The 24295-nt window shown below is 35.3% G+C and overlaps 1 protein-coding gene across 3 annotated transcripts; it reads right to left on the bottom strand.

Moving 5' to 3' along the window:
- Window positions 1–22770, bottom strand: LOC120135354 (WD repeat-containing protein 44-like). 3 transcript variants are annotated; one of them, XM_039151631.1, is made up of 9 exons: window positions 22665–22770; window positions 21030–22307; window positions 20854–20944; window positions 20556–20713; window positions 20419–20470; window positions 19661–19740; window positions 19466–19559; window positions 18532–19162; window positions 1–12 (listed from the first exon to the last, which is right to left on the bottom strand). In XM_039151631.1, exons 2-8 carry the CDS (start codon window positions 22209–22211, stop codon window positions 18564–18566), a joined length of 2256 nt encoding a protein of 751 aa, XP_039007562.1. In that variant the 5' UTR covers window positions 22212–22307; window positions 22665–22770; the 3' UTR covers window positions 1–12; window positions 18532–18563. The 3 variants fall into 3 exon arrangements, with proteins under 3 accessions (XP_039007562.1, XP_039007563.1, XP_039007561.1); XM_039151632.1 differs by lacking the exon at window positions 1–12 and having other exon boundaries at window positions 18498–19162; window positions 20556–20689; XM_039151630.1 differs by lacking the exon at window positions 1–12 and having other exon boundaries at window positions 18498–19162; window positions 22665–22769.
- Between the last annotated feature and the right edge of the window lie 1525 nt (window positions 22771–24295).

Raw genomic sequence — 24295 nt, 5'->3', positions numbered from 1 at the left:
TTGCCAAAATATCTGGTAATAGATAGACGGTAATTTTTCATCAATGAAATATATATTAGAGTTGCGGAAGTTACAAAAGTGGGTTACAAAATTTGGTCTCATGGACCTGTAAGTTACATGTATCATTGTATGTTATTAAATCTTTACAACTTGGAGTCCATGGTCGTCTTTGGAATCTCCTCTACACACCATGTAACAGCATTTTTTGCAGTCAAAACCACTGATTTACTACAACGGAATTAATTCAAATATGGAATTTCTGACATCTGTTTCCTGAGCAAACCCACCCAAGTGTTTCTCTGCAGTTGGGGCAGCTTGAAGCCAGTTTTTTTCACTGTAGGAAGCTTATATTTCAATTTGCAGGTCCAGTGTGAGTGTATCCGAAACCAATGAACCATTAACTATTTATGTTTTGCAAGAATAGAAGTTTGCCATCAGTACTGATTAGTGTTCAGTTAACATAAAATGACTCACAATTGGATTGGATTATATCAGGAAAGCTGGCAGACTAGGACGGCTTTTCCATGTGTTTGCTATATATCATAAAGACGATGACCCTACCAACAGAAACATGTTCTCTCCTTCATTTGTCCATTGTTCTGCAAATTGTTTTCCTTTTATTTGAATGAATGATACTTCTGTGCTATACGCTTGCTGATGCTCTTTCTTGTTGCTGCTGCTCTTTCTTGTTGCCGCTGCTGCTTATTGCACTCAGACATGGAAATATAGTTGATCACTCTGTCAAGCTGAAAATCTTTTTTTTTTTAATTTTTCTTATTAGGTTATGTTGTAGCATCAATCTCTACAGTAATAAAATATAAAGAATCAACTCTATTAAGCTAAACTTTTTGTCTCAAGCATGCATGTCACGTTGACTTGAGATTAAGATGTTGATCGATAAACTTACACCATGATTTTCTGCCTTTTTAAGATGGGGGAGAGAAAAGAAAAGCAAAGGTCTTTGCTACAGTTGGAATCTTTAATTAAATTAGATGGTATTATTATAAGCTTAAAATTTTGGTTTCAGCCACTTTTCGTGGCTACTTTAGGCCAACTGCTCCCTTCAACCCATAATCTATTGGTAAGGCTATAAATGAGATGAGATAAATTAAATTATAAAATTTGATTTGACAAAGTTTAATCAACATTTTGTTTGAATATATTTGATTTGAGTTCGAACTCAACTGTAGTTATTAACGAGTTGAAATGAGCTACTTGATACCTTAAAAAAATCACCAGCAACTAGAAAAAAAGAATATATTAAAAATTTAATTTTTAAATTAAATTATTAATAATATTATCATTATATATATTTTCAAATACAATATAAGGTTTTTATATACTTAATATTTAGGTTTGAGCTTGAGACGGTTCAAGCATGACTCGACTTGTCTCATTTACATCATTACTGTTGGGATTTAGATTTAATAAAAATTGGGTTGAAAGGAACATCCCCTATAATGAGCATCTTCAATACTCGATATTGATTAATCAAACAATAGATTAAAAAACAATTGGTTAAAAAAATCTCAAAGTTCTTGGCTTAGTTGAAAACAAAAAATTAAAGTAAGAAACAACTTTGGAAGTTCATGCCACAGAGTGCACAATGCTTATGATAGTGTCAAATGGCAGATGTCTGAAAATATCATAGCAAAGAAACCCATCCTTTTCTCCCCCATTGCTACCTTTGTTTCGAGTACTACAGAGCTAATATAATTGGTCTAATCGTTTGTCTTTGCTACCTTTTCTTTTCATACCCTTACTGGCAAAGACATGCATATATAAAATATTACTATATTATATAACCATTCAAAGCAAAAGATTATATAAAAAGAGCCAATAATTTCCATTAAAAGAAATGAAAGCATATTAAGAGCAGTTAAGCAAAATATGGAACTTTACAACTTTTAGAGGGAAAAAAGATAATCGGTTGGTGTTGCTTAACTTTCATGGCTGAACGTAGCTTTAAAACCCAGTTTGTAATAACTGGTTTTCAGTGACATCAGTTATATAATTTAAGACATGCGTACTTATACGTGGAAACTAAAATAATACTAAGCAAACATAATGACAGAGAGTATAGATGTAGCTGTTGAGTCATGAGTGTGTGTATTTTTCTCAGTCAACGACATATTTTAACTGGGAAAACTTTGACAGATTACAAATCAAAAACAAAAGACAAATAATTTGCTTTTCTCTGTTAAGGAAATGGCTAAAAATCCCTTGCAACACAATGGGGTCACGGTGAATAATCACGCCCCCCAACACATTATTATCACGACACCATGTTAGAACCTAGAAGTATCATGAAAGCTGACAAACATAATTCACCTAAAAAAAACCTTTCTTGTTTCTACTTTTAGCTTCCATGGTTAAATTCTTAAAATATTCAATGGCTTCATGGCTCCACTCTTTAATTGGCCCCCTCCTCGCTTCCACTCCCTACCTTCCTACTCACTGAGCTTCTCTCTCCCAAATGGCCACCTTTGCCCCTTTCTGCTTTCTATGCTTCTGCTTGTCGATGTCATGTTTTCTTCAAGCTTTCCCTTCCATGGCACATGAATGGCCTCGAGGGGGCTCGACCAGGATCTATGATTTCAAGGTCAATCCATCAAATGCATGAACTATTCTGTTATGCCTATACAATTATCTTTGTATTCTCATTTCTGTTTTTTCTTTCATTGCAAACAGGTGCGAACCTTGAGAGTTGCTAAGCTGTGTAACGCCAAAGAGATTGTTACCATTAACAAGATGTTCCCGGGACCGGTCGTTTATGCCGAAGAGGACGATAGAATCATCGTCAAGGTCACCAATGAGATCCCTACAATGCCACCATTCACTGGTATTATTAATCAGAAAAGTCCAATGGATCATTATTAATCATTGCGCCCTGTTGTTTTCCTAGGCATGGTGTTAGGCAAAAGCTATATATCATGCTGGTCTGATGATCCATCTTACATCACCCAGTGTCCCATTCAAGCTGGCCAGACTTTCACGTACGAGTTCACGATGGTGAAGCAGAAAGACACCTTTTTCTGGCATGCCATGTTTCTTGGCTTAGGACCACTGTTTATGGTGCCATTGTCGTGTATCCTAAGGCTGGTGTCCCTTACCCTTTCAAGCATCCGTACGAAGAACATATAGTTTATCCTAGGTATTTATACGTGTATATGATCTCCTTCGATCTGACATGCTAAAGTACTTTAAATAATGTGATTGAATATGTTTGGTTATGATGATCAAATGTGACGGGAGTACTGGCTAAAAGATGTAGTGCAACTAGAGCAACATTCTAGCAAAAGGGAGGAGCCGCTCCACCGGCCTATGCATTTACCATTAACGGTCACCCAGGCCCTTACTACAATTGCTCCAGAAACGGTATAGAACATAGTTAAAACACTAATTCTTTACTGTATTTAGTTACATTTGGTCACTTACTTTGATCATGGCGTGCAGATGTATACAAGATCAATGTGGTTCCCGTGAAGACATATATGTTGAGGCTAATCTGTTGGTAAATAAACTGCTGCAAAACGACATTAGAACTGCCAGGAAAGATATATATTGAAATATATAAATAAAGAATAAATTAACCGTGTCGTGGTATTAACCACTGCCTTAGAAACGAATTCGTCCCGATGTGTGTAATCACTGCAGTAGGCGGACCGTCCCCTGAGGTTAACAGTTGCTCCGAATTCCGTATACCCCGAAACCGGAGTGGACTGCTGGTGGTATTGCACTTCTGATCGGAAAGCACGGAGGTAACAACTTTAGAAACACTTGGAGAGTGAATTCAAATTGTAGAGAGTGTGAGTTGAGAAATTGAATTCAGCTCTCTATTTATAGGCTAGAAGTAAGGGTAAATTCGTCCAACAAGAAAATCAAATTAAATTTGATTTTAATTATGATTTAAGCCCTTTTATAACTCCTCTTGATGAATATGGCTAAAAAAAAGTCCATGTTCATTGCATAAAATTTATAACTCCTGAAATTAAATCATATAACTCTTGTAACTCCCTGATATTAACAGTTTGTCTCCCCATGAACAAAGCTGAAAATCAGTCCAGATACATCTTAAATTCTGATTTAATTTAGAAAAATAATTATTTATTTATTTAATTCAGATAACTAATCAGCTGTTATAATCTGAAATATCGAACTTAATAGTCTTAGTAGCCTTAAATAGATAAATCTTTCATATTTTTCATTTAATATTTCAGAGAAAAATTCCTTACGAATTTTCTCTAAAAAGATAGTATCCGTGTGGAACGTATCAAAGACACGTATTACCACGCCTTGTTCTCTATCACTCAACAGGGAATGGAGAATATAAACTTTAAATACCATTCCTACTAGTATTTCTAACTCTATGTGGGATTGAGATTACCAACATTCACCCACTAATACGAAAGAATTCTTCTGAAACTCGAAAAACATCTTCCAGAAGAGCAATAGCGAGATTAGTTGCTTAAGCACTAGTGAACATCTGGAACTAGTACATAGTGATGAGAGCAATCCTTCTCTTAGATAAGTGAAACTAGTCTGAAACTTTCTAAGAGGGGTAAACTCATAACACACAACTAACCCCTTCATCCACCTGAGTCCTCGATGTGTAAGATATATATATATATATATATATATATATATATATATACAAAAGTATATATTGGCCATCTTACCTCAGGATTCTAGTAAGTGTGCTAGAAAAATGGCCCAATATTTTTCATAGAAGGTGGCTAACCCTTCTCACTTACATAGGTTATTTCATCAAGTTATCTCGATATAAACCACCCTTATATGATATGAAATAATTAAGAGCTTTTACAATAGCTCAACCTCACAAGGGTATGGTGACTTCTTCAAGTTCATTTAAATGAACCACCAAACTCTGGGCTAAGAAGTCATTAAGAATAAATATTCAACCTCATTTATCAGTAAATTCAATAAGTCATTCTCACTAGACCATCCAAATACTTGGATTTGAATTTATTAAGAGTTTAACAAACTCAACCTTTCTGTCGGTAAGTTCATTATTTCATTCTCATTTAGGAATACCCACTCTGGGTTATCAACTTATTAAGAGATATTCAGCCAAAATCGATAAATTCATCAAGTCTTTCTCACTAAGACCACCCGAAGTCTGGGCTATGAATTTATTAAGAGCATTAAGCTCATCCTGGGCATTCACATTATCATCATAGGGATAGGTAGTAGGAATGTGCACTATGAGTCTTTTCATGGTTTCGTTTGACCACATGGAACTTAGATAACTAAGTTGGGTATCCACCATGAATTCCTCAACCAATGGGCTTTAGACACATCCCCCTCGACGAATCTAGGACCAAGGATTTGCTAGGTTCCTTTCCGACTTCACATACTCTAAATAGAGCACTCCATTCTTTATTAAGTGTCTAACTGATTCATGCCTTATATGAATGTCTTTTCTTACCATTGTACACATATCACAGCTTGTGAATCACACAACAAAGAAATCGGAGGAGTCGATCTCCCCATAACAATATCTACAACAAGCTTCTGAGCCACTCGACTTCTTGCCCATCTAGGTCAAGAATTATAAACTCTGACTCCATAGTAGAACGAGCAATACAAGTCTACTTTGATGATTCCACGAGATTGTTTCTCTCCACCTAAAGTAAAAATATACCCGCTCGTAGAGCTTACATTATCATTATCAGAAACCCAGTTGGCATCACAATATCTTCCAGTACCACAAAAAAGCCAATAAACTCAATTTCCAATCCAAAGTACCCTTAAGATACTCCAGTAAGCGTTAAGAGCAATCCAAGGTTCACCACTCGGATTATAAGTATATCTACTCACACATAAGAAATATCAGGCCGAGTATAGTTCATTAAGAACATTAAGCTTCCGATTAATTTAGCATATTCTGTTTGGGAAATGCTACTTCCTTATTCTTAAGAGATATGCTAGTGTCATAAGGGTTCGAACACGAACGACATCAAAACTGTCAAATTTCTTTAACACTTTCTCAAGATAGTGTGCTTGACTTAAAGAAAATCCCTTTTCAATTTTTTAATTTTGACTCCTAAGATTACATTTACTTTTCCCAAATCCGTTATCTCAAATTTAGTGGACAAGAATCTGTTTTTTTTGTTAATGGACTCAATGTTAGAGCTGAAAATCAACATGTCATCAACATACAAAACTTATGATGACGCAATCAACCAAACATCCTCGAATACACACAAGCATCCGGACATTCACAACAAAACAAACTAAGTATAATTTTATGAAATTTCTTGTACCATTATTCCCATATAGATCTCCTCATCTAGATATCCATTCAAAATGCAGTCTTACATCCATTTGATGTACCACAACTTATGAATGGAGGTAGTGAAATAATGCGGATCATTGAGATGTTCATAACGGGAGAGTAAGAATCAAAGTAGTCTAAAACAAACTTTTGAGTGAACCCTTTGACAACTAGCCTTGCCTTGTACCACTGGATCAAACCATCTGATCTTATTTTCTCCCGGAAGATTCATTTGCTACAGATTGGTTTAAATCCTCTAGGCAAGTCAACTAATCCTAAGTATGATTACATTATCGATTCTAGTTCATCATCATATAGCGCTTTTCTAGAAACTAGCATCGATAGATCTTATAGATTTATTAGGATCCTCACATAATATTAAGCTATATGATCAAAAAGAGAGTCTAAATTATTTATCTCATAAATAAAGGAAGTGATAAAATTTGTTGAGTTAATCGATCGATGGAATAGACCAAGAGGGGGGTGAATTGGTAATTAAAATTTTGGTGGAAGCTTTTGCAGAAAATTGAAAAGATTTGCACATCGATATAGAGTGGTTCGACTTTCTCAACCAAAGTCTACGTCCACTACCTTAGCTATCCACACTAAGGATTTTCCAACAAATTCACTAATTTTTTCTTTCTTTTGAGGCCAAAGAGATAACCTTACAACTCCCTCAAGAATATACCCCAATTCTTAAGAACACTATTTCTCAAAGAGAAGATTACAAATTTGCAAACTTACAAGGAAATCCTCACAAGGTAGATTGTTTGCACAATTCTAGAACAAGATTAGAACACTCAAAGATAATTACAATTGAGCACAAATTGTGTTCTTGAAAGAAAAATGAATATTGAAAGGAAATTTGGCTTGAATTGCACAAACTTGATGTTTGATGCTTTCTCTCTTGTTTCAAAATGATTTCTTCTTGATAGTTGTTGATCAATGGCTTCTAGACTTGTTTAAATACTCCTTCAAATGATTCTGAACGGGGGATGGTTAGTGGAGTCAATAGAGCCGTTTAAGTGTGAAAATAATTAATTAAGTAGTTGGGAGCGTCAGTGCATCGATGCATACCCATGGTGCATCGGTGCATCGGTGTAAAATTCAAATATTTTGACCGTTGGACCCTTAGTGCATCGGTGCACTAAGAGTGCATCGATGCATCAAGTGCATTCGATGTTTCAAAATAGCCAGAGTGCATCGATGCATGGCTGATGCATCGATGCATAAAATGCATTCGATGTTTTCATAAAATCCTCAGTGCATCGATGCATGGTATGTGCATCGATGCATGAAATACATTCGATGTTCAATTTAATTCATGGTGCATCGATGCATGGATTGGTGCATCGATGCATCACTTTGATAAATTGATTTTAGGCTTGATTTTGGTTCAAAATACTTTATGAAAATTGTTTCAAAAATAGTTTAAGTATAAAACACAATTTTACACATTTAGTAAGGTTTGAATTTGAACTTGAAAGACTTGGAGTAATAATTTGATATCCGATTAATTTAATCGAATATACTTAGAAAATCATTTGTAAAATCTTAAAATTCATTTAAACATAATTTGTTATATCGAAACATAAAATGTTTTCAACAATCTCCCCCCTTTTTGATATGACAAAACATTTGTGTTATTTTAAGATTTTCTAAAAATTTGAAATCAATTTTAAAAAATTACTCCCCCTTACTACAACATTTCTCCCCTTTAACACTTTTACACTTCTCCCCGTTTTTTTTAAATCAAAAAGACATTAAAATGTCTTAAACAAGGTTTTGAAAAGCATAGCCAATTGATTTTAAATATATATAACTTAAGTTGCTAAGATCACAATCAAAAGAGAGATTAGATATGGAATGGCATAATTGGTCATATATGTCTAATGATGCAAAAATAAGAAAATTCAACCAAACCAAATATAATATTAAGTTCAAAATCCAATCATCCAAATCATAACAATTCAAGCATTTAATCCAAAAAAAAACAATCCAGAAACATAAAAAACAATCCAAGTTTGAAGAACCAAGAAAGCATAATAAGGAACCAAATCTACTCCATCGGAGGATCGGTAGGAGGAGGATAATAAGCTCGAACTTCAAGAGTGAGAGAGTCCATACGTTCACGCATCTCCCGCTGAAACTCAGTAATCTGAGACTCCATGGAGGCAAACCTCAGATCAAACGACTCCAAGAAAGATCGAAAATAAGGTGGCGTTTGATCTTCTTGTCGTGCTGGTTCCGGTGCAGGCTCATCGTCTGGTACGTGATCGTCAATATCTTGCATAAGTTGTTAAAACTCGGGATCATCGTCAGCAGCTGGTACCAGAGGAGGAGGAGCACGAGAAGAGCTAGGAGCAGCTCGTGAAGAACTAGCTCTCGGGGTTTGCTTACCGGGTCAAAAAACCCAAAGACCGGTTTCCTCGTATTGTTTTCAATCTGCTTTCTTCAATGAGGTAAGATTGATTTGATTTTGGAGAGGGATAGGATTGTCAAGAGAGACGTTTAGACCGAGTTTGATAAAAAGGTTACTAAGAAGACATCCATAAATCAATGTTTCAACATGTTTTAAAGGAACAATGTTTATGATGTCCACTAGTTGACTAAATATAATGTGGGGCATATTTATTTTGATCTTATTCTTAATACAGTGCATCCACCCTAAATCCCTAGTACTAAGAGTGGAGTACCTATCTTCGGATGGTCTAAACCACCAAGAGATCATCAAATAAAGAAAACGATCGTGATGAGATCATAGAGTACTAACACTAGAGTTTGGAACATAGGGATGTTTCACATTTTCATTTTAATTGAATAAACCATCATCATCTAACCCAAAATGGAAAGCTATAGTCTCGGGCTCAATATTAATATATTGGCCTAAAGGATAGGATCTAATGGCTATAGTCCCACATTGAGTTTCATTTTGAATGCACACAACATTGGAGTAGAAAATGCGGACTAACTGTTGATAGACGATAGGTTTGAGCTGAAACATTTTATCAAACTTCCAAGTTTTAAGAATCGGAAGGTATTCAAAGTCAATATCTATCATTGCTTGAAGAGAAGAAATACGCTCTTCACGAATTCTATAAGTTTGGAAAGAATTTCTGTACGTAGAGTACAATTCATCTCTACGACGCTCAGGCATATTAAAGCAAGATCCTAATAGGCTATTAGGTGGAGGAGGAACGGGATTTGGAGGTTGGGATGAACGACTCGACGAAGTCCTAGGGCGTTTGGGATTAAACATGGTTTATGAATCGGAATTAGGAATGAAACTGCAATTTTAAACATATGTATGCATAAAAATCAATCCCAAAACTCAATTGAGTCCTCAATAATCCAAGGTTCTCTAAACCGAATACTAATGGGCAAAGTTTGAAAACTATTTGAAATAGTTTTCGTAAACAATAATATGTATAGTTTTCATGAAAACAACATAACTAAATCAAAAACATCAAATTTAAAAATTAAATTCAGATTTTTGATTTTTTTTATTTCGAAAATTCAAAAATGCTTTTAAAATTTGTGAGTTTTTAATGAAATTAGTTGTGAAATCTAGTTTTTAATTATTAAAATATCAATGCCCGATAAAATGTTCATCCTAGAGCTAATTAAAACTAGTCCTAAGATTAGAATATGATAAAATAGAGGTTTTTAGAAAAATACCTTGAAAATTTTGGATTGATGAGAATGAGATGTTGTTTTGCACGATTTGAAGATAAGAACAGTATAAAAAGTTGAAAAGCTCAAATATTCCGACAATATTTCGTTGATTTTGAGCAAAAGGAGTTTTTGAATGAGAGAGGGACGGACGACGGGAGTTTTGAGGCTAAGACATTTGAAAGAATGAGAAAATAGGGTTTTAATACCTAAAACCCGACAGATGCATCGATGCATGGCCTTGTGCATCGATGCATATTCAAGGCGTGCATCGGTGCACCTTCATAGTGTATCGATGCACATTCAAGGATGCATCGATGCACTGTTAGGTGTATCAATGCATTAAGCACAAAAAAGTCAAAAATCCGTTTTAAACACTCAAAATGCTAAATTAATTGGCTCTAGTGGTATTGGAAACTCATATATTGAAAATTAATCATGTTCAATCAATCAAATTAATCCTTAAACTACTTTTGAACATAAAATTATTTTTATCAAGCAACATAAACTCCCCCTAACTAATATCAAATAATGCAATCAAAATTATTATTATAAGCATTTTTCATTTATTTTTAAAAGTGCTAAAATTATTTTAAACACTAAGTGAAGATAGGCCAGTTAAACCTAATTCTCTCCTAAGTGTCCAAAATCTTTCCTTGTCTAAAGGTTTTGTAAAGATATCCGCTAATTGGTGCAAAATATCAACAAATTCTAGACCTACATCTTCTTTAGCGACATGGTCTCTAATGAAGTGATGTCTAATTTCAATATGCTTAGTTCTAGAGTGTTGGATGAGATTTTTAGTGAGACAAATAGCACTAGTATTTTCACACTTGATAGGAATGGTACCTACTTCAATTCCATAATCAAAAAGTTGTTGTTTAATCCATAAAACTTGTGCACAACAACTACCGGCTGAAATGTATTCTGCTTCAGTGGTAGATAATGCAACACAATTTTATTTCTTTGAAAACCAAGAAATCAACATATTTCCAAGGAATTGACAAGTACCGGAGGTGCTTTTCCTATCTAATTTGCATCCTCCATAATCCGCACCAGAGAAGGCATGCAAGCTAAAGCTAGAGTCTCTAGGATACCAAAGTCTTAAACTAGGAATGTCCTTAAGGTATCTAAAGATCCTCTTAACAACTAGTAAATGTGATTCCTTAGGGCATGATTGAAATCTAGCATATAAGAAAACACTAAACATAATGTCCGGTCTACTTACAGTTAGATAGAGCAAATAGCCAATCATTGACCTATATAATTTAACATCTACACATTTACCTCCTTCATCTATGTCAAGCTTTGTTGATGAGCTCATTGGAGTGTCATGAGGTTTCCCATTTTCCAGTCCAAACTTCTTGAGCATATCTTTGACGTATTTAGCTTGATTGATGAAGATGTCATCTTTTCTTTGCTTGATTTGGAGTCCCAAGAAAAATGAGAGCTCCCCCATCATGCTCATCTCGACTTCACTTTGCATTAGCTTAGAAAATTCTTGGCAAAGAACATCATTAGTAGAGCCAAATATTATATCATCAACATAAATTTGAACTACTAATAAATCTTTACCTTTATGTTTTAAAAACAATGTAGTGTCAACCTTCCCTTTTGAAAAACCTTTTTCAATTAAAAAGTTTGACAATCTTTCATACCAAGCTCTAGGAGCTTGTTTTAAACCATAAAACACATTTTTCAATTTAAGAACATGATTTGGAAATTTTAAATCTTCAAAACCAGGAGGTTGTTCCACATACACTTCTTCCTTTATAAAACCATTTAAAAATGTACTTTTAACATCCATTTGATATAATTTAAATTCATGAAAATATACAAATGATAATAACATTCTAATTGCTTCCATCCTAGCAACGAGAGCGTATGTTTCATCATAGTCTATGCCTTCTTCTTGAGTATACCCTTGAGCAACAAGTCTAGCCTTATTTCTCACTATATTACCACTCTCATCAAGCTTATTCCTAAATACCCATCTAGTACCTATAGTAGATTTATTACTAGGCCTTTCGACTAATGTCCATACTTTACTTCTCTCAAATTGATTTAACTCTTGTTGTATAGCCATAATCCAATGTTCATCATTTAATGCTTCTTTAATATTCTTAGGCTCTATGCATGAGATAAATGCAACATAATTACAAATATTTCTAAGAGAAGATCGAGTTGTTACCCCTTTGGACGGATCACCTATAATCTCACCATCCTTGACATAGTTGTACTCTCTTGGATAAGATACTTCCATTTCTTCAATGGTTGGATTCTCGAGAGGATCATGAGTTTCCTCATCTTTTGCTTATTCCTTTGATGATGGTTCCTCAACGTCATATCTAACGTAATTCGTATTTTTAATGCCTACATCATCATTCACACAAGAATCCTTCCTCGGAAGGAGATTATCATCGAAAACAACTAATTTAAGGAATAACCCAGAAAAATTCTTTCATCACTTTTAGCATCAAAATTTGCCAAGATTGTCTTTACCGTTGTTTAAAACAAAACATTTACATCCAAAAGGATGAAAATAGCTAATGTTAGGCTTTTTATTTTTAAAAAGTGCATATGGAGTTTTCTTCAAAATAGGCCTAATCATTACTCGATTAATAACATAACAAGAGGTATTTATGGCTTCCGCCCAAAAATATTTTGGCAAATTGTTTTCACAAAGCATGGTTCTAGCCATTTTTTCTAAAGCTCAATTTTTCCTCTCAACAACTCCATTTTGTTGAGGGGTTCTAGGTGCTGAAAAATTATGGCTAATACCATTAGAATTACAAAATTCAGTAAATCCAAGATTTTCAAATTTAGTTCCATGATCACTCCTAACACTAGTTATAGAGTAACCTTTTTCATTTTGGATTACTTTTGAAAACGTGATGAATTTTTCTAATGCTTCATCTTTAGTACTTAAGAATAGAACCCAAGTATATCTAGAATAGTCATCTTCCAAGACAAATGCATATTGTTTTCCACCCAAGCTAGTAGTTCTAGATGGCCCAAAAAGATCTATATGGATCAATTGTAATACTCTACTAGTTGATACATCGTTAATGGATTTAAAAGAAACTCACTTCTGTTTTCCTTTAGCACAAGCATCATAGATTTTATCATTATCAAATTTAAGCTTAGGCAACCCTCGAACTAAATCTCCTTGAATTAGCCGTTGCAAAACACTCATACTAACATGTCCTAGTCTCCTATGTCATAAACAACTATCATGCTCATCCTTAGCAACTAGGCATAAATTAGTCATATCAATAGAGTCTAAATGCACCATGTAAATATTTCTTATTCTATGACCAACAAGCATAATTTCGATTAGATGCAATGTCAATAACTTTACAACCATTAGTTTCAAACATGACATTGAATCCCTTATCATATAATTGACTAATACTTAAGAGATTATGCTTTAATCCATTCACATATAAAATATTTTTAATTTGTATGGAAGAGGTATTACCTATGGTATCTATACCTTCGATGTGACCTTTTGAATTATCACCAAAAGTCACTTCTCCTCCATTTTTGGCGTTAAGCTCTATGAACCGGCTTTTGTCCCCGGTCATGTGTCTTGAGCATCCACTATCAAGGTACCATGAGTTTAAATTTGTTTCTCGTGCCTTATAGCAATGTTCCTTTTCCTACAAACATAGATTAATTTCTAATTTTTTGTACCCAAATTCTTTTGGGTCCATATTCATTAGTTTTCAAAATTCTTCCGGGGACATCTATGATTGTAGTTTTTAAAACTTTTTCTAACAAAGTTGGATTTTGAATTTTCTCCATTTTCAAAACGTTTTGTTCCAACTTTATCAAAAGAAGCTTTAAGATCATCAATTTTCTTTTGATGATCATCATTGACCTTTGAAAGTAAATTTTGCAAATCCGAATTTTTCTTTTCAAACTCTTCTAGTTTGATTTGCAAATCTTTGATTTTACTTTCAAAATCATTGTTGGTCTTGGATATGAGCTTATTTTCATTTTTCAATTTTGAGACATCATTTTTATATTTTAAAAATAATTTCTCATAATCCGAAGCCAACCCATTATATTCCTCTAATAACTTATCATAAGATAAATCATCTAATTCAGATGAGTTAGAAGTTACCTTAGAATCTTCCCCGAATGCCATTAAGCATAAGTTTGCTACTTCTTGTTCCTCTTCATCGGAACCTTCTTCATCACTCTATTTAGCCACATGAGCCTTGTGCTTATTCTTTGATTGACCCTTTCTCTTCAATTATGGGCAATCATATTTGATATGCCCCAGCTTTTTGCATTCATAGCAAATGATAGGGTCCTTCTCTTTTGGTTCATATTTTAGGCCTTCATTTCGTTTGAATTTTCTTCCTCGGTAAAGTCTCATCATTTTTCTGAACCGTTTGGCAAACAATGCCATTTCCTCGCCATCTTCATCTGAATCACTCTCATTTTTTGTGGATTTGAGAGCAACTCCAATGTTTTTCTTCTTTTCCTTCTCCTTTGGTGTCTCATCAATCCTATCGAGGTCCACCTCATCTTCAAGCATCATTTCATGAGTGAAGAGGGAACCAATTAGCTCTTCAAGAGTTAAGGACTTTAGGTTCTTAGCTTCGATGATTGTCGTCTTCTTGGATTGCCACGATTTTGGAAGTGAGTAAACTAACTTCCTCACAAGCTTTTCGTTTGGAATAATCTCTCCATATGATTTGAGACCATTGACAATCGTAAAGAATCTATCCGTCATAGCTTTGATATCTTCATTTGGTTTCATCCTGAAATTTTCATAGCTGTGTGTTAGAAGACTAATTTTAGATTCTTTTACCTCGTCGGTGCCTTCATGAGTGACTTGTAGTTTATCCCATATTTCTGTGGTGGTTGTACAAGATGAAACTCTTCCATATTCATCTGGTCCAAGAGCACAAAATATGATAGGGATGACTTTGGAGTTGAGCTGGAACATTCTTGTCTCTCCTTCACTCCACAATCTTGGATGGGTGAGATGCTTGATATATTCGTCTTCTACAATATTCCATGCTCCCATGTCACTTGCTTGAATGAAATACATCATCCTATTCTTCCAATAGGCATAGTTAGCTCCATTGAATAAATGAGGCTTGTTGACGGGCATCGAATCGAGACCGGAGTCGACATTTGAAGTAGAGGCCATTGATGACTTGATAATCGATGTAACTCTTACCGAATCAACTCAAGAGGCGATTAAACCTTCAAATGAGTGAGGCTCTAATACCAATTGTTGAGTTAATCGATCGATGGAATAGACCAAGAGGGGGTGAATTGGCAATTAAAATTTTGATGGAAGCTTTTGTAGAAAATTGAAAAGATTTGCACATCGATTTACAAATTTGCACACTTACAAGGAAATCCTCACAAGGTAGATTGTTTGCAAAATTCTAGAACAAGATAAGAACACTCAAAGATAATTACAATTGAGCACAAATTGTGTTCTTGAAAGCAAAATGAATATTGAAAGGAAATTTGGCTTGAATTGCACAAACTTGATGTTTGATGCTTTCTCTCTTGTTTCAAAATGATTTCTTCTTGATAGTTGTTGATCAATGGCTTCTAGACTTGTTTAAATACTCCTTCAAATGATTCTGAACGTTGGGGATGGTTAGTGGAGTCAATAGAGTCATTTAAGTGTGAAAACAATTAATTAAAGCAGTTGGGAGCGTCAGTGCATCGATGCATACCCATGGTGCATCGGTGCATCAGTGTAAAATTCAAATATTTTGACCGTTGGACCCTTAGTGCATCGGTGCACTAAGAGTGCATCGATGCATCAAGTGCATTCGATGTTTCAAAATAGCCAGAGTGCATCGATGCATTCGATGTTTTCATAAAATCCTCAGTGCATCGATGCATGGTATGTGCATCGATGCATAAAATGCATTCGATGTTCAATTTAATTCATGGTGCATCGATGCATGGATTGGTGCATCGGTGCATCACTTTGATTAATTGATTTTAGGCTTGATTTTGCAGCTTCCATGAGCATACATCCTTCGTGAAGCCTACTGTATCTGTTTTAGAAGCTTACTATAAGAAGATCGATGGCCATTTCACCGAGGACTTCCCCGGGGCACCCGTTAAAATCTATGACTTTGTCAATGGGGCACCAAACAATGCTCCTAGTAACACACAGGCCATCAATGGAACTAGGACCAAGGCCATCGAATTTGGAAGCAGGGTCCAAATTATCTTCCAGGACACCAGCACAGTCACAACTGAAAACCACCCGATTCATCTCCATGGATACAGTTTCTATGTTGTCGGATATGGTTCGGAGAACTTCGATCTGCAGATTGTAAACTTCAACTTGATCAATCCACCTTATAGGAACACAATCGGTGTCTCCGTTGGCGGATGGGCAGTAATTCGGTTTGTTGCTGACAATCCAGGTAAGATGTATTTCTTTTTATAATCAAAATTGAGATCTTATATTTGCTGTTAAACTAACTAATGTGATTTGTTTGAGTGGTATTTAGGGGTTTGGTTTATGCATTGCCACTTAGACATACACCAATCGTGGGGATTAGTCGCGGTGTTGTCGGTGGAGAATGGAAAGGGAGAGCTCGAGACTTTGCCTCATCCTCCTACAGACCTGCCTCACTGCTAGATCACCTTGTGTATTTCTTTGATATTTCTCACCAAGTATTTTGCTTTGGGTGCAAGTGTGTTATATGGTCCGCTCCATTTCTTTAATTGGAATTGGCAAATTGTATTTGTAAACAAGAAAAGATTGGAGTAATAAAATCCCACATTTCTTTTCCTTTGATCTCCTAACATGGTAAATGAATAGATAGCATGCAAGTAAATGAGATAAAACATGTCGTAAGCTACTAAATAAAATAAGACATATCACAAGTTGTTTAGTTTCGACTCAATCAAAACTGGTCACACTCAATTTAAATAGATTTGATTCGAGCTCAAACTCAACTCGAATCCTTAACTCGCGTAAATAAGCTACTTGACGAACAACTTAAAAAGTTGACAAACAACATGAAAAATAATATATTAAAATTTTGATTTTTTAAATTAAATTATTAATAATATTAACATTTATACATTGTTTCTCTAAAAATAATACAATATAAGTTTTTGTACTTAAAGTTCATATTCTTGAATTGAACTCGAGTTAGAATTCCAACCGAAATAAGTCTAAAAATCTTGAGTTTAAATTATTTCAAACTCAAATCTTTAATTTCATGTTTAAGTCGAACATAATAATTCTAAACTCATAAACTTTCGAATCAAACTCAGTTTCAAAACAAACTCAACTAGTCTCATTTACAGTAGTATTTCCCATATCCACCACTCTTTTTGTTTCGGCCACATGTGAAATCAGATTTCGGTCTCCTGTATACGAATAGCCCATCGGCTTTGGTTAACGAAGGAAAGAGTAACCATATCAAAGATAGGTCAATCAAAATTTTAGTCCATATCTAAATAATACAATGACATGTATGCCAAGACCCCAAAAAAATCAAATTCGATAAATTCATTAAATCTACCACCGAGAAGAGGGAATGGAAACCAAACCATATAAACACTGCACATCCGCCATTAAAATTTTAATGCATTTTCACATATTGTATCCTCTCTACCTCAACATTGTAGTTTTGTACTAATTTTCAGAAAGAAAAAAAAAGGTAACGTTAATATGCAAAGAATTATTTTCTATATCCAATTCTTGCAGTTGGGTAATCAAAAATTAAATACAGAGCTTCTAGTCAATTACTACTTAACTTCATCACAATGGGTTTGATGCTAAGAAACCAATGTTTTTCAGACCAAATACCTCTCATAGGTTGAAGACAGAAGACGTAGCATTGGCCTAATGACATAAGAACAGCAATCCAAATGTAATACATCAGTGGAATATCGAAATAGACAACCCAATATTTTGACAAATGCAAGCAGCCGCCAGTATGGTCCAAAACCTGTTAATGCATTGCGACTGCCAATTATTATTCAACTACCCAACAAATCATGAAAGCAAACTAACCCCATCGGTATTTTCGGATGTAGTTCTTGTCCACCAGCTATAAATCTACTCCTCGCACGCACTCTGGCCGATTAGTCGTCTACCAGAAAGACCCCATCAAAACATCTCCAGTTGTATAGCAATATAGACAACTTCAAATGGGACCAATCAATTGGTATGACCATGTAATGTGGATATTCAATATACAAATTAAAGAATAATATCCAATAAAATCCAACTGGCCATTTTCAGACATCCGGTTCAACTAAAAGTACAGGAAAAGAATGTTGAATATAGCTAAGATTTAATTCCACTGTAACAAGCCTGAAAACCTTAGTTGGCCGGTAAAAGGAAAAGTATCACCTTGATATCCAGATCTACTACTCATACTTATGTATGTCGGTTCAATACCACTGGTACCACTTTGGACGTAAGTTACACCCGGTGATGCACAAATTGGAAATCAACCAAGCATAAATGATTTTAGCCCCACAAATCTGGACAGGGAAAGCTTCAATATCTGTGACATCATTCTTGTTTTGCTAAAAACAACCACGGCAAAATTTTGAAGTCGTTTCAATAAAGCTAATGGTGAATTGGTAATCCATAATTTTGAAATGACCTGATCCGTCCATCCCAACCAGCTGTTACAATTACGAGGCCCCAAGAATGAGATGCACTCTGACAAGATGTCTTAAGCAACTTGTACTGAGATTTACACATTGCAGATGATACAACCAAGGAGTTTGGAGGGGGGAGCTGTTCCTCTGGCCAGGTTGCAGTACCCTTGGGCAAAGATTCGGAGAAAAATCTATGGCCCAGAGAAAAACGTTCAGAAGAGGAGAATGGTAATTTGTGTTGAGAGCTCTCACTTAACTCAGACTGTAATACCCCAGTACTCCCATTACATGTCTGTGTGCTAGAAGAAACTTTGGGTGATGGCACACTTCCTGCCATATTTGAGAAAATAGAGTTTATAGATGTCATGCCACACCAAGGTATGGCTACTGATGCATTATTTGAGAAAAAGCGTTCACAAGACCAATTGTTTTTTGATTGGGGAACCGGCCCATCCTGGATAACATTGTTCCACACATAGACATTAGAATCTTCACTTGCTGAAACAATTTGCATTCCATCTGAGGTAAATGAAGCAGATATCTGGCTCCCTGCATTCCGCAGACCTGTAGACAACATATAGCCAAGTAACAACAATGAATTAAAACATGTATTAAATCGTTCCTTCTTTTTATTCCCCACACCTCCCAACCGATAAAACATGTATGCCTTCACTTCCCATTCACCTAAGGCCCAAAAGGGGAAAAAAATCTTCATATGATAGAGTTTGAGAAAATCTCCTTCAAAAACTCCAATTCTGGTTGTTCAAACTTTGATAAATTTTTACTATATCTCCTACTTGCAACACTTATTTTTCCATCTCAATGCATCATTAACATACCAATTTAATCAGGCAAATAACTACCAACCTCGAAATTTGCAGACCACATCAACATCATGGAGGATTCGAACTTGTGAATCAGCAGAAGTAACCATTAATTTATCCGGGTCCCCAGGTGCAAACTACATAATAATCTCTTTATTAATTTTCAAATGCTTGGAATCTTGGTTAAGGACATATATTTCAACAGCAGACTGAGGAAAACATATGGTAATCATCATACCTGAAATCCAGTTATCCTACTGCATGCTGATTTCTTCTTACTGGGTAAACATATTTGAGCATTAAGTTGCAGATGGTTATCTGATTCGCATAAATAATACCAGTTAGTATTTCCCAAACAATTTAACCTCCAAAAAGGCATTTATGATAGGTTTGTTAGAGAGCACATGGTATTTGGATGAGATAAAACATGCAAATTACCTGTCAACACTACCATGTTGTCAATCATAAGTACAAAAATATTCAGCTTAAAGAAGATGGAAGCCACAAATATGAAACAAGAAGGTTCCACAGAAAGTACAAAGAAGGAATTTCAAAAGGGATGTTCACCGCATCCCCCTTCTTATTGCAAAAGGAAACCCAAGTTATTTATTAACAACTTGGATGATACAATTTTAGCAGAAGGCCAACTCTTTCACCAAAAATTAGATCTAGTGGTATTAGCAGGCAGCAGATAATCTTTTCATTTCCTCTTGATCTCTGCAGGACTCCAAACTTACAAGTTTCTGACACAAAATTGTTTAACAGAAAAGAATTTTTTTTTTGAAGTTTTTAATTTCCTTCAGCCAAAAACGAATTCTGACTGATATCCTCTCAACATTCTACTTCAATGTATTAAAAATGGTCAAACTCAAATCTAAGAAGAGTATGGTTTGTCCTAGTGACAGCTAGATAAAGAGTAAAAGTTTCCAGATCCCAGAATAGCAGTATCGGATTAACTGATTTTTCATAAAGGGAACCAGTAAACTGAAGATATACCTGAAGCATCATAAAAGCGGCAATTTCCATTCATAGAACCAATAACTGCACCCTGCAGACAGAATAAGAGAATTAATGAACTCAAAATCCTAAAAGTCAATTGCTAAATAACATGGTTAAGAAAAGCTCCACTGAACCTTTCCGTCAGGACGATAACAGACAGCGGTAACAATATCTGGCACGTCAGTCCAATCAGCAACTTGACCACCTGGAATTTCCCAGATGCGCACTTTCCCATCTATGGAACCACTTATGAAGTAATCATCATCCACTGGATTAAATTGAATGCATGTTACTGTCTCACAGAGCAATAAGAACAAGAACAATTATAATGGTATAAATCACAAAGCCAAAGGTGATTGCTCACCTTAATAGACATTTCTATAACCGAAAATAAGATATGATAAAACTCAAGCATGGATTCAACTATGTTACCATAATTATTGTGGGCAAATACTTTTTGACATTCGTCATATCCAACTTGCCACAAGCGAACTGTCTTATCAACAGAGGATGATAGAATATGCTGTATTAAATAAATCTTAATTACAAACCAAATAAATTCTAGCAAGTGATAGCAAGTTGTTTCAAACTTGATAGCAATTACTGACCTTATTCTTTGACCAAGAGAGGTCAAGGACCTCCCCACAATGGCCACGGAACTCATGGATAGGTTTATCTAAAATTCGGAAAACCTTCTGAGGGAAAATGACATAAGTTGAGTCCGGAATTTTCTTCACTCTCTTTGATTTGCCATCTTTCTCTCTGTCCACATTAAGAGGAACCAATTCAGAAAAGTCATTCACTGTGAAGTAGACACATGAAGGATCGACATCGTGAATGTCAGCACTCCCTGATCGTTCAGACTCGAAAACCTGCCACACACGCACAACACCATCTTCACCTGCGCTTGCAAGGTACTGACCATCAGGGCTAAACTTCATTGTTAAGATTGACCCTTCATGGGCTTGGATCTCTTGCCCCTTGTAAAGAGCTGAGAACTCCTTTGACTGCTTCTTGTATGATCTAACTCGAACCATTTGAATCCTAGCCTCTGTACTTGGATGACAATCATTGGATATCATACCAGCATATCCAACCTGCCTATCAATGATGCAAGCAACAGCACCTATCCGTCTAAGCCATCCCTTTTTACCCTGTTTTATTTCTGGCCCTAAATCAGAAACACCTTTGACTTCCCGTCGCATCGCTTGTTGAACTACAGGGGATAAGCCAAGCATCCTTTCGAATTCATCAACAGTAAGCAAATGATTAGACCCTACTTCCCGCAGTTTCCTGAGCGTTCCATCCTGACTGAGTTCATCCACGATGAACTCTGTCCCATCATCCAAATTTTTAATCCTACACACAAGATTATCATCCAATGCCGCATCTAACAACTCCCTGGCATCACTTGATGAACAAGACATGTAAGACTGACTGGAAGAAAAAATATCATCAGAACTTGATGATCCTAAGACAGCTCCACTCTTCTCCATAATTCTATCAGTCTCTACTTCAATTTCATCACGACACAAGTTAGAGGGACCTTCCCTGACAGTCTGATCTACACTTAAACCCGCCCATTTCAGAAATTTATCACGTCGTTCACGAATGCTACTGAGGTTTTTAATCCAAATTTCAAATCCAACATTAGCCGGCATCGAATTGATGGATGTGGAATACTCAGAATCAGAATTCTCCGGGCAATCGGATCCTGACTCAGATACAGAGGTGACATATTCACGGGTGTCAAAAAATTGATCTTCCTCTTCACTTAAACTCCCCATCATTATTAACTCTTCAGTTCAAGTGTTCAACCCATGAAAACTCACCCTTTGACCTAAATTGTCTTCCCACAAGAAACCCTGGGTAATGTTCTAAATCTCCTACAAGGATAACGTGAGAAACAGAACATCAAAAAGCCAGAGATAAATGGAAAAAATATTTATTATTCAGAACTACCATACACCCAGAAACACAGATCCCAACTAAAACCCCCATAACTAATAAGATGATCTAACGTTGAACAGCTTTAAACCAAAACCCAAATCTCAAAAACAATTGTTAACAAACGGATCAGTGCGAAGATATGTAAAGCAATAAGAAAATAAGCAAAATATAAAACAACAAAGTCTCAATGAACAGATAAATAAGATGTGTTTCTTTTTTTTCTGAAAAAAAACGTATAACAAAAGTAGGAAAGGTTGAAAAGTTATATAATGGATGGGCAAGGATTTGGGCACCTGGAGTTTTCGTTGAAAAGTCCGTCGAGCCCAAGATACGACTTATTCATCATATCTCATCATCACCTTCCCAATTCCCATGGAGATTAGAGAATCAGAGAGAGAACAAATATTACTTTATAAAAACAAAACAACAAAAACTAAATGGAAAGTAGTTAAGTAGAAAAAGTTGAGGTGAAAAAAAAGGCAAATCCGTAAGGAGTGAAAACGGGAGGACTATGGCCCGAGAGGTTTGGAGTAGGGGGTGTAAACGAGTCGACTCGAACTCGAAAACTTTTAATATAAGTTCGACTCGACTCGAAAATTTGCGGGCCTAAATTTTTTAAGTTCGACTTGAACTCGAAAGATAATATTGAAACTCGACTCGAACTCGAAAAGTCTCGAACTCAAAAAAAATTCAGAAGCTCGATTGAAGCTCGAGACTCGAGTTCGATTCAAGCTCAAACTCAAACTCGAATTTGATCCTACAAAAATCTTATATTACATTTAAAATATATAAATAATTTTCCCTTTAATCAACCATTACCAATACATTATAATATGAATGTATGAACTCTAAAAAATAAAAAATACAATTACAAGAAATTTAGGATAATTAATATAAGTTTTGAAGTTTTTTTATAATAATTATTAATATTATTATTACTCATGTTTATTATATTAACATATGGTGCAAATCCATGAGGAAGCCCGAGACAATGCACCACCCACGTGAACCCACCGAGGAAGACCCATGCTGGTCAGCCATCCACCGAAACCAATGTTGTCGTCGCCCATGTTGGTCATGCTCGAATCCATGCCCTGCAGACACACAAAACAAGGGACATAGCACCAAGAACAAAACAAGGGACAGAGCACCAAGCACCAAAACCAATACTAGGAATGACAATTAACAGCTTATGCAGCAATTGATAAGAATTAAATTGTATCTATGGGACAGGTAAAATAATATGTTTCTGGGAAGAAGAAGGGGAGTGAAATTTTTGAAATATACAACGAATGAACTACCAGATAGAATACAAAATATAAAACAATTTCAACCTTAGATTGTCTTCAAAGATATAATTAATTAAAAATTTATATAACCTTACTTGTGACATTCATATATGTCCTAATCACTAACGTGAAAATCTAATGTATTGGTTCATCTTAATAGAGTTATGAAATTGAACAACCATATATTTATTGACAAAACCATATTCAATTATCATAGGAGTTTTCTGCAACCTAAATCAACATAACTAAAGAAACAACTATAATAAGACAGTGTGGTATTTGTCCACTCACCTGAAATCAATCAAAGGTCGAATATAATTTTGACCAAACTTGTAGTAGTCAAATGGCTCCCGCAAAGCTTTGTGGTAGGGTTGAAATACAAAAGGATCTTGAAAAGCTACCGTCATATTTCATGTAAAAGTTCATAAAAACTTATAATCGAAATGCAGTATCTGAAAAAGGAAGTTCATAAAAGTTACAAACTGTAGATTCATCTTGAAAGAGCATTTTAGAACAACTACCTCTACATCCAAAAGCACACGGTTAAGTGCAACAGCCATGTTCGACAACACAACTTCAGCAGCAGCGGGATTTCCACTTTGAAATACCTAAATGTTGCCACATGCGAAAGATTT

This window comes from Hibiscus syriacus, unplaced genomic scaffold (genome assembly GCF_006381635.1).
Source record: "Hibiscus syriacus cultivar Baekdansim isolate YM2019G1 unplaced genomic scaffold, ASM638163v2 tig00110607_pilon, whole genome shotgun sequence".
In the NCBI taxonomy this organism is placed as follows: Eukaryota; Viridiplantae; Streptophyta; class Magnoliopsida; order Malvales; family Malvaceae; genus Hibiscus; species Hibiscus syriacus.
The sequence above is the reverse complement of the archived record's forward strand: the minus strand, read 5'-3'. Positions and strand labels throughout refer to the sequence as shown.

Bases quoted from the DNA above. Each gene is read 5' to 3' on its own strand.
- LOC120135354 (XM_039151631.1), bottom strand. From the start codon at position 22,211: ATGATGGGGAGTTTAAGTGAAGAGGAAGATCAATTTTTTGACACCCGT. The intron at 19,741-20,418 runs GTATATCTTCAG...TATGCGAATCAG, and splicing joins CCGCTTTTATGATGCTTCAG to ATAACCATCTGCAACTTAAT. The intron at 19,163-19,465 runs GTTGGTAGTTAT...TGTTGTCTACAG, and splicing joins TGTGGTCTGCAAATTTCGAG to GTCTGCGGAATGCAGGGAGC.